The 17064-nt window shown below is 38.7% G+C and overlaps 1 protein-coding gene and 1 long non-coding RNA gene across 3 annotated transcripts in view; both read right to left on the reverse strand.

The window, feature by feature from the left end:
- The window catches only part of LRP2 (LDL receptor related protein 2), a 115649-nt gene extending 113382 nt beyond the window's left edge, over positions 1–2267 (reverse strand). For both annotated transcript variants that reach the window (XM_088058931.1, XM_014249186.2), the window contains exon 1: positions 2156–2267. In XM_088058931.1, the coding sequence (XP_087915057.1) occupies positions 2156–2249 (94 nt within the window). In that variant the 5' untranslated portion in view covers positions 2250–2267. The remainder of the gene's footprint in view (positions 1–2155) is intronic.
- A 4741-nt stretch (positions 2268–7008) lies between these two features.
- Positions 7009–16723, reverse strand: LOC148183847 (uncharacterized). Its single transcript, XR_015773092.1, has 3 exons — positions 16638–16723; positions 7309–7407; positions 7009–7107 (listed from the first exon to the last, which is right to left on the reverse strand). It is a non-coding gene; the product is annotated as an uncharacterized LOC148183847 (long non-coding RNA).
- Positions 16724–17064: the final 341 nt, after the last annotated feature.

Consider the following 17064-nt stretch of genomic DNA (forward strand, 5'->3'; position numbering starts at 1 on the left):
CCTGTTTGACACTACCTTCACTTAACTACTTTTTAGATTCCAGTTACACTTTTTTCTGACAACAATTAGCCCACAGGCAACAAGACCTATAGAGTAAAGCTTAGAGAAACAGGCCCTATACTGCTGGCAATTACAAAACAGTATTTTTATTCTGTTTATGAGCACTATGTTAACTCAGTAAAACTAGAATTAGATAAATCAAGGAAGAATGCTATCATTTGAGCAAGTGCTTAGGTGAACTTCTAGAAACATCCATCTTATACTGGGAACACTCAAATATTTCCAACAAAAATCTCAAAAAACATAGTGAAGCACATTTGGGAATACTGAGGATTAGGCAAGATATTAGATTTTCATAATTTTCCTTCTAAGGCTTGAGATTGCTTTCATGGTCCTCCAAATTTTCTTTTTAAAATAAGTGTCTGACATGATCTCAACATTCAAGGAACTGTAACTTAAAATTACCGAATATTTCACTATCATAATCACAGTGCAGGCAAAATTGCTATCCAGGTATTTTGCTAGTATCAGTCACCCATTACTAAAATTATATTGTTTGATTTCCACAGTTATTCTGCTGTGAAGGCAGGAGGGAGGGGAGAATGGGAGAAAGAGCAGGAGGAATAGCATAAACGTAAAAAATTTCTGTACTTCTACTACCTATGGATACTTGTTCAAAGCTTCTCTCTGCTTATTCTGTCATGTCATTTATCAGGTACATTCTGGACAATCACAAGCAGCTGTAGAACAAAATGATATTTTTTTTATCTGCAGTGTAGGTTCCATTCTATCCAATGTAAAATAATAGTGCATAGGATTAATTCTGCCCAGTGTGACCTCCTTGGCTGGAGTTTTTGCAGGTCCCCAGCACATTAGCTATCTCTTATTTCCCTGTTCATAAGTGGGAGCTGCTAGCAGCAGTTGCTGTATAATTACTTAGTTGATTCTGTCTAAGGAGCTTAAACTAAGAGTTGAGCAAAGAAAGCAGATTAGCAACTTGAACACACGTAATACACAGACACACACAGAATCAGCAGGACTGCAGGGCAATATGCGGGGCAGAGGAAAGGCATTTCAGCCACTCTTGCTCCAACAAGACAGGCTTGATTTTCAATGAAAGGCAGTTAAACAGTGAAGAAGAAGGCAGGAAGATCGGCTGCAGTCACAGGCCGGAGGGAGCACTTGGGCACACGGCAGCTCCATCCCAAGCAGCCAGATTAGTACCGGAGGAGCGGCACTCAGCCTGCTCTGCCAGTCACATGCTCCTCGATGTCGCCTAGCAACAGTAAAGCTCAGAGAAAAAGTTCTCCCTCTCTCAACTTCAAATCTGCGTCTGAGACTGACTGAGGGGAGCTTATTGTGCTCCAGACTAAGCATCTGTTTCTTTCTTATAGCCTTCTGCAAATGACTGCATATACCACACGTATGCAAGCATGTCCACGCATAACCCCCTACCCCCCGGCCCAACCTGTCTACGTGCAAGTGCTGGAGCCTGTGCACTCCTCACCAAAAACAACTCTAGGTACAATTTTAGTGGTCACCAAACCAGCTCTTGCAATGCAGGTGAACTCTGCTCTGTAAAACCACCCGTATTTCAGTAGCAAGAAAGGCACAAGGATCACAAGTGAAAAATGCAAAAAGTCTGGGGTGATTTTGGGGGTTTTTTTGGCCTTATTCAGACAGTAATCAGGACTCAGAAAAACCTGCCTGCCTGCATTTCTGTAAAACCATGAGTTTAGAGCGTGGAGTTGCAAAGTCTGAGATGTCCCTCAAAATTTAGCCACATTTGTGTGTTGCTGTCTTATACAATTAGGGGAAAAAAAAAAAAAAAAAAAAAGTTTGTACAAATCAGAAAAACAATCAAAGGAAGCATACTAGCATAATTTAAAACCAAGATGAAGTGAAGCTAAAGAGTCGGTGGTGTTTGCAGTGCTTTTAAGGCACTACTTACTTTTCCACAACAGAAACCGACTCCATCAACTCCTGGAAAGAGGCAACTGTCTCCCCTAGCTATTAGAAAGAACTCCTTGAATCAGCACCCGTTAACCCTCTACTTTCAGGCACTTTGGTTTTTTTCTTATAAAAATCCCCGGAGTAGGGATGTGCTCCTTGCGGTGCAATTCCCATGCCGGAGAGGCTGAAGCATAGCGCTTACCTTGGCAACTGCCCTGCATTATGCATGCAGTGAATAATATGAGCAGTTTGCAAGCAGTTGCTGCTCTTCCATCCATCCGATGGTGAGGTCCCATCTGGGCTGGGATGCTCCAGCTTCCTCAGAAGCTGGCTCCTGGACTCCGGGGTGCTGATCTGCACAGCAGCAGCACAAGGAGCCTGGTGTCTTTTTCTTATCCTGCTAGTTGCAGAAGAAAGGCGTGTTCGCCTGTTGAGACATCGCGTTTTCTATAAACTCCCACCCTCCAGACATTGCATAAAGCTCTTTATACCCGGCGGCCCCGGAACCAGCATGAGGGAATCAGGCACTGCTCCAGGCCCTGCAGCCACAGGCTGCCTCTGCCCCTCCTTCCAAGCTTTGCAGGATAGCCAAGACGCTTCCAAGACCCTCCACTTTGCTGACTTTGTATCAGAGTCCATTGGTGCTGTATTTAATGTGCTTGTCTATTTTGAGTAGTTCTGGGAATTGCAGGTGGAAAGTGAAATATGTCACAGGTTTTAGTGTCCCAAAGGCATGTTCCAAATAAGAAAAAGTATTTTTGATAACTCTGAAAAAAATCCAACATCTACTCACCAATGCAGAGGTAAAGTTTAGGACTTAGTACTCCTCACATAAGTACTATGAAAGGAAAACTGTAGAATGAAACTTATTTTTGCACTTTCTTAGCAGATAAAATCATTTTGGTAAAGTGCTTTGGCTGTGAATTCTCAAGATACCAGCTGGAGACACGCTCCTTTAGTTCTAACTCTCTAACAGTGTGTGCAACAGACAAAGAAATACCTCCTTGTGTTTTACTGCTGTCATTTCAGGAACCATATACCCACTAACAAGGGAAGAGCAGTATGTGGGATCACAGGGAAAAGATAAAGATACCCTAATACTTTGGGCTGGAATGCAGCTTTGGTAAAAAGGACAAACATTTTGGAGGTTTTGCTTGCAGGATCAGAAATACCATATATAAAATGTGTGAAGTTAGATTTTTTTTTTTTTAATATTAGTCAAAAATAGTGTTTCATGTAAAAAATTTAGTTAGGCCAAGATGTCCTTTCTTCATATGCATACACACATACACAAGCATGTCAACAGTGACTACTGTACATGCATACCATGGGAGAAGATGGATAGGTCTATTTGTCTTCCAAGAGGCTCTATCAGACTAATTTTAATGACACCACATTTATAAATACCATATATATTTTGCATTAGCATCATGCCATGCTCATTATACTGCAATGGTTGTTAGCTGATTCTGCAAAAGAACTTAAGCAATATTTCAAACCTTAACTATTCTTCTTTTAGGCATGGACTGCAATTTCAATAAAGGAGTAGGACATGTGTGTACTGTTCCTGCAGAAGTTGCATAGGAACATGTTGCCGCTTATTAGCAGACTGTGATTTCTCTCCAGGTCCTGTAGGACGCTAATCCCTCTAAACCTTTCAGTAAAGGCTTTCTATCTATCAAGATAGTAAAGAGGGGGGGTGGGGAGAGAAGATGTGGAGCATAGGCTTTTGCAAGGTTGTGATTTATGCAGGTTCAGGGCTGTTTGGTGTAGTGGTACGACACAGCACCGGGGTCAAGCCACAAGAAACACTGGGGGCAGATCAGAATATTCAATTAGCTTCCTGGCACCTCTGAATCACAAAGAGAGGATAAGATCTCTCCATCACAAGATCCAGAGCTGCCGGGGGAGGGGGAGACATGCCCTCTTCAAATCTCCCTCCTCCCTCCCACCCTCTCTCCTTTCACTGTAGGGGAATAGTGCCTGAAACATTCCTTTCTGCACGGAAGGTCTTTTCCTATTGTTGTTTTCTTTGTGTTTCAGTGTTGCCAACTCACTGGAATTCTTGTCGTGGTTTCACAGCAAGGCTCAGGCTGACCAAACGGAACCAGCTGCGTTTGTGTATGGGGCCGCTGCTGCTTTAATCTCCCAACAAGGCCGATGGGGAGGGAAAGAAGGGATCCTCAGAAGGGAGCAAGCAGATTGCTCTCTACAGATGGGTGCAGCCAGCACACAAACCAACCATACTTAATTAGAAGAGGAATTGTTTAAAGCAGTTCACACCCCAGAAACACTCAGAGAGGGCAAAAGGTGCTTGCAAACTGGAGCCCCAGGATGGGAGCCATGTGTAGTTTTCTGTATGTTTAAAATTACCTGGATGCAAGCTTTGGGAGGCACCTACCTGTTTCACTCCCTCACAGCTGGCAGCCAGAAGGGTGCTCCTGCCCCATTCACCATCCCCATTTCTACACATCTGTATTTTCTATTGGTGAGAGGCTAGAAGGATTCTCCCACAGGAATGGTGGAGATGCTGTTGACAGTGAGCTGAGATGGTGGGTAATGTCCCTCCCACCCATTATTCCTTGCACTCACAAGACAAAATTTACATTTAGAGACATACAAACTGATAAGCCCAGATATTTTACTGCTGAATAATAGTAACAAAAGAGGCCAGCACAGGACAATGCTATCCTCTGTTTACTTAATCTAAAATTTTCTCCTCTCACTTTACCATGGCATCTTATCATCCAACTAATGGGACCCTGTCCTGCTGGACACCATTAAATGGGTCTTCTGCAAGACTAGAGACTTCAAAATCAGAATGAAAACTCCTCAAGGTTTTCCCATAACTACACCCAAAATTGCCCATGTGGGTTCAACTCAACTCTTTCTCTCATCTTTCTGTTGACTCTTCCTGTTGGCAGCTCATTATTTCTGACTGAACTAGACCTAGGGATTTTTTAGTTGATTATGCATGTTTAAGAAGATGCAGACTACATCCATTAGAAGGTTAGAGGGAGAAAACATAGATAATGCTGTTGTTCATTGCACTCTATTTTTGATTCAAAATACAGTTTGGAATGTCTCTGCTTGCCTGGTTTTTAGTGTAAGCAACCACTCAGAAAAGCAGTTAAAGGTGTAATTTAGAACAACTACGCTGCTTACTTATTAAAGATAACCTGCTAAGCAAGGAAGTTAAAAATTAAAAGGCTTTATTTTTGACCAAGGTTCAGTCTAAATTAGTGTCTGAACTCATTCACTTCTTCACAGACAGATAGAAACATCAGGGTTGATGTATAACTAGATAAAGACAGAAAGCCAATGGTTAAGGAAAATAAAAAGTTGTACATACATTCACTATAGGAAAATGTGGGTCAGATCTGTAAATTTGTCTCTTCTGAACTTCTTGAAGCTAGGACAGTTTACAGAGGCTAAGGATCTGCCCAGTGCATTATCCAATAAAGCTGTAATTGCCATTGGCATTCAGTAATCTTGTGGTCAATCTGTCCTTGGATAAACCCAGGTGCTTCCACATAGAAAACATTTTAAGTTACAAGCTGTGTTTCAAATTTCACATTTAAAGTTTAATCATTAAATCCTATGCCTTTATCATGACAAGCTTTTTTTGTTATTTTTGTGTAATCATACTAAAGCAAGGCTACATTTTAAACATACTAAAGCCGGGCTCATTTTTTGGGGAGAACACTGGTATTGACAAGTCATACAAATCTAAACTAAAGACTGTCTCTCTGCATGGCTAATAATGTAAGTACCCAACAGCAGTAATTAACTCTTCAGATTTCATCCATCTTTGCTATTCTACAATCTAAAGCATCCCATTTCCTTAAATGAACCTTAGTTTTACTGCAAGCAACAATGTGTGTGTGTGTGTGTGTACGTGTGTGCGTGTGTGTGTGTGTGCGCGTGTGTTAGAGGCTTCCTTTCTTAACAGGCTATTAATGGCAGGAGACACTCTCTTTAGAGATACTATTTTTGAAATATTTCCTTCACCTAAGGCCCAGTTCAGTTTGCACCAAAGCCATCAGACTTCGGGAAGAGCAGATTTAGCTGTTTTCATGGGGACCCAGAGTAGTAATGTGTATTTGGACGTCCAATTTTTTTTTCCCCAAATACATATGTTGTGAGCAGAAGTTTCCTTAAAAGGTCATGTTCTAGGGAACATGCATCTTGTATAAAGAAGCAGTATTAATTTCAACTCTACAACACATGAAAAAAAACCAAACAGACAATAGCCCCAAGGTCACCAAGTTTCTCATATAAACCACATCACATTTCACAGTATCTAAAACAATGGAAATTATTTGCCAGGGAAGTTTTTTCTTCCAAGGATTTCAAGAAAAAAGAATTAAAAAGAAAAAAATAAATCCACCTAATCTCAAACTAAGAAAAAAAGAGCCTTAGTTGATATAATTCCCAAACATCTAATGCATATTCGTAACTAAAGCACGGATTTCCAGAAGAGTGGATCAAAGGTGGGTCTCCAGACCACATGAATGTGAGAAACATTAAGCTGAGGAGATGTGAATTGGTCCAGAACAGAAATCACAGAATCAGAATTGCACAATGCAGCTGGTACTGTGGCCAAAAGTTTCCTCAAGGTCTTCTGGTTAGTGACATATTACAGCTTCTCTCTTTCAACCTGGAATTATATTACTGCATCCTGGAACAAGAAGCAGGAACATGGGAACCATGTGCTTTTTTGGTAACTGACACTGAACAAGTGAGACTAGTAGAGAGTCAGTAAAGCAGCTTCCAAAACACCCTGGGAATATTTCATCTGCAGAAATGGGCCTGTGGTGGAGTTTAATAGTAACCATTCAGAGATGAGAGAGGTTTTTTTATTTACCTGGAAGGCAGAAGAAAGTGGAGAAAGATTAAACAGATTGCAGTTGTCCTCTCCAGTTGTCCTGTGGTCAGCACTGTCTGGTCCACCCTGGAAGTCCCTGTTCCCCATCCTGGAGACACAGTCACAAAGTAAGGGAAAGTATGCTCTGCCTCAGCTGCATCTCTAACTACCAAAGATCTTGGTACTTGCCTTACTGCAAAGGGATTTCTTTGGCACTTTCTCTGTCTCTAAGGAGCAAAGGTCCTCATTTTTGTTCCAATTCCCTGACCCTTCAGGGCCATTCTGCCCTGCAAGGAAGCAATAAATGGGATTTGTACTTGAAAAAGAATGGGAGGTAAAGAAGCAGTCGCAAATTATTTATGATCTAAAAACGTTTTGGGTATTAACAAGGAAAATAGGATAGCCTGGAATAACTCTGAATCTTCTTTACTCTTTTGATTGGTTTCCTTTCCTATTAATAACATATGGGGTCTGTTCAGGACAGATACCTTTTCAAGTGGGACTCATACTAAAAACGGCTAGGTCTCATTCCTCCAACAGCTAGGATGAAATGCTTGAGAGATCACAAAAGCAATCAGTCAAAAGACCTGAGAAAAGATAAATAATAAGACTTTGGTAGTATTAATTAGAATTCCAGGCCAAACCCAGGGTAATAACAATAAGCAAATGAGAACATGTTTTAACAGTATAGGGGTTGCAATTGACAGATTCTCACAGTTTTGACATGTATTACATAACAACAATGTTCACCACTGCTCATTTAATAAAAAAAGCTGAAAATATGGCCTAACTCTGAATTTTCTGAGTAAGTCTCCAAGATTATTGAAAAAGAGAACTAGACATCAATAAGCCTATTAAACACCATCTAAGAACAAAGCTACTGAGTGTACGGTGAAAGTATAGCTACCTTGCAACACCCTGTGAATGACAACCACTGATTTGTACACAGAGATATTTGTAGTATAAATATATTTTTAATATTAAATTAAATGGAAAAAACACAAAGAAAATTATAGGTCAAGATAAGCCACACTGCAGTAATTCTTAACTGATTGCTAAGGAACAATACCCAAAATATTTGGTTTGAAAGTAGCACCTGATTCAGTCAACCTGCAAAACTGCTTTGACAAGAAGAGACCAAACTCATGAATGCATGAGGTCAAAGGGATTACAATAATTAAAAAAACCCAACCTCTCTCCTCCTTGGGGAACTTGTTCACAGGAATGAGATATAGGACAGTTCAGTGAGCACAAACCTTGGTAAGCAGGGTGACTGGCTGGACTAGTCCACCCTTCCCCCTTTATCCACTTTCCCTCAGAGCTGCAGCACAGCCATTCCCAGTCCCTCTCGTCCCCTCAGTCAGCAGACCCTTAGGGGAGCACTGGCGGCTGTGCCTACCTCACAGCACAGCCCCACAAATGCACCACAGAGCAGCAAACAGCAGTGGGGACACAACACCCTCAAACCAACTGTACTGCTTATGCAGCATCCCTGCAGGTTGTACCTCACTAATCAGGAGGAGCAGGATAGAATGCCTGGAGAAGCTACCACAGAAAGAGTATATAATGTTACTTCTACAGTCACTTCACAGAATACAAAGTTGTGAGGTAGAAGTTTGCCATCAAAAATAGCTAGACCGTGTGATTTGTACTCTGCAAGATAGCTACTTGAATTCTTCCTTCCTTGCAGCATAATTTTTGCATTCAGAAGTTATTATTGTATAATCCCAGTTCAAAATTTATTATTCCTAATTAGGATACATCTAAAGACCTCTGCACAGTAAAGGCTACTTCCTGTTGCTTTACTGTTTTGAATACACGGTGATCAGCATTATGAAGGACAAGACCTCAAAAGCTACATGGAAGTTACTTTTCTAGTAAGAAAAGGAACTTTAAGAAATTTCAAATATGCAACACTTGAGTTTCTAGTGCAGCTGCACAGTAACATAAGCTGAAGAGCATATTCAAGAAACTGAAACACATTTTTGACTCCTTTTGCCTAAATTCTCACTGAAACCAGAGTGGTTTGTGAGTTCTAAAAATATGTATGGAAACAGCTAAGCAATATACCCATTGTAATTACCGATGTCTTAAAATGCTTTGGAAGGGTTGTTTATTTTTTTTTCTTTTAAACTGTGCTAAAGTGTCATTGTAAGCCAGAGCCAGAAGCTGTTATAAGGAAATGGGAAGTTACATACCACATCCCCTAGTATTAAAACTTTTTTGCTCCCTAAGGGCAACTTTAATACTTAGACTTCTAGAAAAACTATGTCACTTTGTGTCAGACACTTTAAGAGATACTAATGAAACTTCCCTCAGTTCCCATAATCCTCTGTTGCTGATTAGGTACAGCAGAAGAAGTTGTTTCATTAATTTGAAGGCCATTAGCTTGAGCCCTTATATTGACCTGAAAGTAATGTTTTATTCATATTGTAGTGCTGTAGTCAAAACTCCAGAAATAATTAAAAGGACTAGCCTCAAAACTTAGACCTTTGATTTACAAAGCTGGATACCTGGTTAATTATTGCATGATGAAAAAAGGGGAGTAGGGAGCTAGAAGACCTGATATATTACTATTGCCATCTTCCTGTGAAAAACTGATGGGTAATCAAATACATATCAGTAAGTATGTCTTCAATTCCACAAACATTCCAATTATTTCCACAGGAAAATAATTCCTTCTAAATTAAAGAAAAAAAAATAGACATTAGGTTAAAGTGTCCTCCATTAGACTTTGGAGGGAAAAGTTCAAAGTTCAGTAGTTTCACCCAAGATTCAGCAGCAGTCAGTGAAACAGCTACCCATAGCCATTATTCAAATGAAACACAAGATGCCTGGATCTACGACAGGAAAAAAAGAGAGCATTTTTAAACAAAAGATGACAAGAACCTACACCTGACTTTAGAAATTAGGTTTCTAGTTTTCCTAAATATAAGCAGGAACTCATGGTAGTCAACAATCAGTTCTTCCAGTCAATCTTTCAAAAAATTAGTCCCCTGAATTTTTATTAGCTGTTGCTTGAGTGGTGTTCAAAGTTTGATACCTTTTGAATGTAATGAAATGATTCAGCCTGAAGTGCAAAGGTACATACATATGAATGGTGAAGTTTTAAAAAAAAGTTGTTAAAAATCTGTTATCATCCAACAGGCAGATAGTGATATTAAGAAATACTGAAATAAAGACTAGTGAATAGAAAGTCTGCTGATCTATCTTTACCTTTTCCAGCAGAAGATCTCTCTGTTTATACCCAGCAATCAAAAAAACAGTGAAAATTCAAGACAAAGATTTATGCCCTCTGTAATCAACACAGGTATCCCACACCATCCTTGCAGTACGATTTAGTCATATCTGTTCCTTTAAGCACCTTGTTGCCAACAGTCACCATGGATTCTATCTTGCTTGGGCTTTGACAAGTCTCATAACTGTGGCAATATATGATCTGTGGATGAGCTTTTTCAAATTTTAAATCAACTGGGATAAGTGAGCTTCAATGAAACTTACAGAACACATTCAGAATATGTGAAACTCTTCTCATGTTTTATTGTCATTCAACTTTTCCATGTCATCAGACTACAACTGCTTCAAATACTGAAGCACTGACTACAATCAGCAGATTCAAACAATATATATTGTTAGTGTCAGGACTCTTCCATTTCTGCACCAAAGTCTTTTTAATAAAAGAGAATATTAAAGCCAAATCTTGCTCTCAGAGCTACAGCACCAAGAACCATTTACTGTTCTCTTAATGAACATCACAGTCTTCCCTTTATTTTTATTGCTATACTTGCACTTATTCCAGTATGGATCACATATTCCTCTACATTGCTCTCTCCTTTTCCTTCATTCTCAGAATATTTTGGCCTTCCTAATATTTTATTGCAGGTATTAATCTGCTTCTTTAAAGATTAAGTTACAAGAGACAGCAAAGAGGAATGCAAGCAAAACCAATGTAATCAATATATGCTGAAGTCCTTACTACTCCTTCTTACACCAAAACAATTGCTTTTTATGTAAACTGACATATTGATCAAGCTGCAGTAGGAGATACAAGGTCTGATTCACAACTATGAAACTGCTGATTTGAACTAACACACCTGTATCACCTGTATAAGAAAAACCATATGAACTGAATGTAGCTTAAGATCACCAGAGCAAATCTTACTCCTGCACAAAAGTAGAATACATACCAGAAAGAGATGAAAGCTAGCTAGCTAGCAATTGCTATACCTATACAACACTATAACCTCTATATTTTGCTGTTTCACAGGGATCCCTGGAAACTATATATGAGATAGAACATTTCATGGACTATTTACTATGCCTGTGATGTTTAAATCCCCATAAACCAGGATTAGGAAGGGACAAAAGGTACTTTAAAGACACCTGTCATTATCTCACAATCATCCTGAGTTAAACACAGTGAAAGACTAGGGATTTGTGGGCAGTTTTCCATTTTGGTTTGACCTCTAGTTTTTAACAGTATAAGGTTATATTAGAAGAAAGCTATGCAAAATATTCTCTCTGGGATTCACCTAAGGGCTAGAATAAAAGAATAAGGGATTTTCCATGTTCTGGAATACCAAAGAGAGCCATTATTATTTTTGAGATTATAAAACCTGTCACAAATGACTGATTTCCACAGGGACACAATGGCATCCATGCCCTCAATCATATACTGCAGGAGGTGCCTTTTTTTTTTCCTCCATAGCAAAAAGTAGTTTCTCATGGGTCACATTCCCAAAATGATGCTAAAGAATCTATCATCCCTGCTCATTTTTCACTATTTCTAAATATAGAATGTATAAGGATATTTCAAATAAAGTTTTGATAAAAAGTACCATCTAGGAGCTTAATCATATTTTTAAAGTGTTGCACCCAATTAACTCTTCATTCTAATTGAATCTTTGTGTGCCACTATCAAATGAGCATGTAAAGCTATTCTCACAATTTTTATTATGTGGGCCTGAATTGCACTGGAACCCAGTATTTCCAGCACTTTTACATAGTCTAGCTATTAATTTAAACTTTGAATTTTATGTATGGACATGCACAGATTCTAAACTGCAAATGTTATCTCTCTATATGGGAAACACAGTAATATATTAACTGATGTTTGCAATATACTTACACAGATTTATGATAAAACCATTCTGCTATCATAGCAATTGCTAGCTAGCTAAGTTCCATGTATTTCTTTCAAGATTTCATAAGCTGGTAGTACATTTTAAGGAGGTATTAGCAATGTCTGAAAACCAGATAAGCACTTGTAGGGTAGGAAAATCCAGTTCACACACTCAGATTTAATTTTGGTATCAAATCACCAATGGAAAACAAGGTTCCAAGATACAAGATGATTGGTATGATTTACAGGGACTATGGGAGTCAGAAACCCTTCAGCCCTTCCTTCCTCTTGCTACGTCTCTTCCATCGTATTCCTCTCCTAGTTGCTGAGCAAGGCTCAATTGGAAGCAGCTCTCAAAACATGCATTATGGCTACAGCCAACCCAGGATCACAACTATATTTCATGCAGTTTAATTGAAAATATCTTCATTGGGTTTGATTCATTGTATATATATGTGAAGAACAAGAGCAGACAAGTAAGATGTTGGCTCAGAACACAAATTCAATTATATCAGTACATCTTACAGAAAAGAGTATAGTGATCCAGTGATTTGGGGAGAGGAACAAAGAAGAAGAAAAAATGTGGGTGCATCTTCCAGCGTCTCCAACACAATCTACTCTCCCACATATGGTCAGTCGGAAAGTGCTATATATAGCATAGAGATTCTCATACCAGATTCCCAAAAAGAAGTTTTGCCCTTGGTCTAAATATCTACAGGAATAATGCATTTGATAGATTTTTGAGACATTGCTGGCACACATGCTTTCAGGAGCACAAAATCAGCTGGCAGCAGGTATTGAGCCTTCTGTACAAAAGTTCAATATTTTTAGGGGCTTCATCACACACTATTTCTCCTGTAGCATCCTTGCAACTCATTGTTCATTTTAGAATCTAATTACAGAATGAAGAGATCAAAAATAAATGTAAATATATATAAGCAATTTGAATACACTAAACATTGGTTTAGTGGGTTTACCCTAGAAGATAATAAAATATTCCCTCAGCTTTAATGCCATTTTGATCTTTTGTCTTCATTCCCCTACCTGCCAAACAAAGCAGAGATGGTAACTCCTGTCACTTGTTTTCTTAAACTAAAATAATAACCTCCCCCCCACCATCAGTGAGGACAATCGGAGGTAAAGTTTTCCAGGGAACATTATAATTTATATTTTCAGACTACTTAAGTTTGAAACTTAAGTCTTAACCTTAACTTAAGGTTAAACTAATAGTCAGTTAAAATAAACCAAAACTAAATTCAACAGTCTGGAAGAAACCTCTCAGATTTTGGTTTGCAGCTCTTTTTAGTATTTGATTTACATAATTTTCCACCAAGGATGAATGACAAAAAGGAGTCAACAGAATCTTTTCTATCAACTCAAATGCAACATCAAAAAAGAGCTCAGTTTCACACGCATCTTTGCCAAAATGAGCTCTATTTTCTTTGAATCTGAATTTGTGTTTGCATTTGTGCACGTTAGAAGCAGGCTCAAATTCTGCAGCTAGAGTCTGCTCTTTTTCTCAGCAAATTTCTTCAGGTGAAAAAGTGGGAGATGGTTGGAAGGAAGCCTGGTTCTTTTAATCTTATCTAAGCAGTCCTGAAAGGAGTTGCAGCTGAAGATAAGGGATGTCGAGTCACATGCCTTTTCTCCCTTAGAGTTTGTATTGTGTATGGGGAATGATTCCATTTCTGTAACATCAATTTTAAGCTACTGCAATTCCAGCACCTTTACAGGAGATGTTCCTGATATGCACAAATAGGAAGAGAACTAGGCATAGTCACAACATTTAACTGTGGCAGTAAAATTAGGACTACCATCTACTGTCACTGCAATGCCATGTAAAAAAAAAAAACAAAAAACCTTGCTTTGCCTTTGAAGTGATCTTTACTTGGGCTGCCCCTGGCTTAAAGGGTTTAAGGGGAGGAGGTGAAATTTTTCCTCATCTCTGAGGTGACATTTAACAGACCTGGGAAACAGACATCAGCTGTGATGGTCTACTCAGGAAGGGCTATGCCATGAATGACTTCTAAAAGCAAATAAAATAGTAATGCATTCAGTACATTTAAAGTCTCATTCTTTGACAAAGGACTTCTTCCTTCTTGACTTTATCTTCTTCACAGGGCTGAGATGGACCAAATACTTAACATAGTGAAGACTGCAGCAAAGAAACACAATACTCAAAGAACACTACTTCAAAATCCTTGAAAACTGCAAATTCCTCCTGCTTGCATTTGACAGAGTAACTCTGAACTATGCACAGTATGCTTAATAATATACAATGATTAGAACCAGGAGCAAGCATTTACATTTGAGGCAACATCACTTTTATTCCCCTCAAATTATTTTAAAATTCTCCCACTAGAACTGCATATATTTAGAGAGGGGTAAGAAGTTCTTAAGAAGTTCTCAAGCCAAGGAGGCTAAGGGGTCTAAGATCCATTGTTTCGCACCACAGCACAAGTAACAGGCAGGTTGTTTGTGTAAGTGGTTGCTGCTTTGTCTAGGTCAGGCTCCAGGAGCATGCAAAAAAAATTTAAAAAGTACTGCTGTTTGCTAATCTTACTGCATCATCTCCCAGTTCCCAGTTACAGCTTAGAACCATCATCCCAGGACTCAGCAACCTCTATAGAAACACAGTAGCTGTTGTTACATAACTCATGGAAGTGAGTTTTGAACTATATTTTGAGCAGTTCTGTCCCACAGTGCTCCCAGCATCTCTAATGTCAACAAACCATTGTGAAATAATTAAAGATGCTCCACGCACAAAAAAAAAAAAAACCAAACAAACAAACAAACCCCACTAATCTGTTAATTTAATTGAGTTCACATATCCACATAAAAAACTGCCTAGAACAAAAAAAATGTAATGAAGATGTTTCAGGATCCTGCTCACAGGCACTAGGTCTTTCAATGTTCTCATATGCAGCTAATATGTATTTGAAATTCTCAGCTCAACATACTGTCTCAATATAAAAGACACAAAACTAAGAAGTTTCTTAACTTTAACTAGAAGGAACATTCCTTTCCAGTTATGATACCTTCATCAGTGCTACCACTTCATTCTTGAAAAGTTTTATCAGGGAAAAAAAATTTCCTGAAAATGTGAGCCATAAATGCAGTTAATTAAAAGAAGTGGAGAAGAAGCAGAGTGTTGGGCTACCTTTGGATCCAGAAAAAGACAGAAAAGATGAGCTTGTAATTTTCTCACTTTGGAAAGTTTCTTAAATTAATCTAGTTTAACTAGAATTATATTTTTACACATTCCTTTGAATTTGATTACTCTTTTCTGAAGGTCTTTGTACTCTGAGATGATCCAAAACAGAACTAATTTCAACCACTGAAACAATACAGAATATTAATAGTCACCAACAGAGTGTAGCAAAACTAATTTACTACTATTTGATGCTCTGTATGTAATGTTTTTATTTCCCTGTCCATCAGGTGAAGATATGGTTAATATAAGGAAACATAATATAGCCGTAGACATTTATTGTGTATGCAGTATCCAAAGCTAAGTAAAAAATACCTTTGTGAAGAGAGTATAGAAATCTATTGTTCAAAAGTCCACTTTATTTTCCACAGTACAGAAAAACTGAAGATTTACAAGAAGTTTTCAGAAAAGAAGGCTGAAGGTCTGTCACATTACAGTAACTCTAAAAAGGTGTAAGTTCTTAGGAAAAGTACAAGCAAAAGGCAATGGTATAATAAGCAGCTTTGGTTACCTAGCAAACTCTCAGTTACTGCAATAGGCAAAGGCTATTCATATAAGAGATCTATCCCTCCCTTTTCTCTCTATGTCAAAGACACCTCTGGTAGCCCACCCCACATTACAGGCCAGGTGGGAGGATAAATTAGCTATTCCCATCCTGTTATTTCTAATCCGTAGGTAATGCACAATGCCTAAATAGACCATTCAAAACAAAAAGAAAACTGTAAAAACACCTACCATATTAGTGTTTTGGTCTCTTTTTGAACCAAAGTGGTTATAGTGATAGTTCTGTTACTCCTACATGATGTCAGTTTCATGAAGTTTTAAAAAAAGTTGTTATCTGTAGTACAGATATTAATAGCCTTACTCTATCAGTCATCTCTCAGCCAACCTGTGCAGTCAGCAATGATGCAACCTTCAAACTTGAATCAAGCCTGACACCCCGTGGACATATCTTGGAACTGGTTTTTTTTTTGGTTTTTTTTTAACCTGATTTTTTAAGAACTAAGATTCCACATTGAGATTCTACTCCAGACCTTCTGAGCCCTTCTGAAAAACATCTGAAAAGATTCAGCTGTCCAATAATATACATAAGACAAAAAAAAATCAGTTGAAAACTCACACAATGTATAAAATTACTTGTTTTCTTAAAAGCCTCTAACAAGTCAGATGCTTTATAGCACTATACACAAGCATTTAATAAGTTAAGAATCCTGCAAGCTTTAAAAAATTTAGAAAATCTAGTCCCACCTCTCTAATCGTTACAGTTAATATATGATAATAGCAGGAGCAGAGTAGAAAGATACACCTGACCTGTAAATAATGGCACCAAGTCTGTCAGGAGCATCCCTAGGGCCAGTGGAACAGGGAGTCCTAAACGGGACTGCAGACCTGGGCTTCTCATCCCATTGCCCACAGCAGGGGAGAGGGGCTGGGAGCAGCCCCTAACCCAGGGTATCAGGCACCAAAATGGGACACCGACATACCCAGAGAGGGCTGTAGTAAAGCCAGTGCCCCACCTGCCCTTGCACCACCGTAGGCAAGGCTAATGGCCTCAGGATGAGCTGAAATGGAGCCCTCAGGTGCCAGTGGTATGGGTGGAGTGTCAGGAGAGGCTGGTCAAAGTCATTAAAAGCTCTGAGAGCTAGTTTACAAGCACAATTACTGCTCTGAGCTCAGAGGCTAATGTGCATTCCAAACAGTTTGAAAACAGGTCAAAAGATCAAATTCTAACATTTATGCAAGTTCAGAGTTAGACTGACAACAGTGCTTGTACAATAAATGTGTGCCTCTTTACAACACTATAATTTATCACCTCTCTGAAAACAAAATCTATTCCCAGCATGAAAAGTATCACAACTTTAGAACTGTATAGAAGAAAAGTATCACAACTTTAGAACTGTATAGAACGTG

Source organism: Pseudopodoces humilis, chromosome 8 (genome assembly GCF_049639895.1).
Source record: "Pseudopodoces humilis isolate 2021_Gansu_Grassland_sample_001 chromosome 8, ASM4963989v1, whole genome shotgun sequence".
Lineage (NCBI taxonomy): Eukaryota > Metazoa > Chordata > Aves > Passeriformes > Paridae > Pseudopodoces > Pseudopodoces humilis.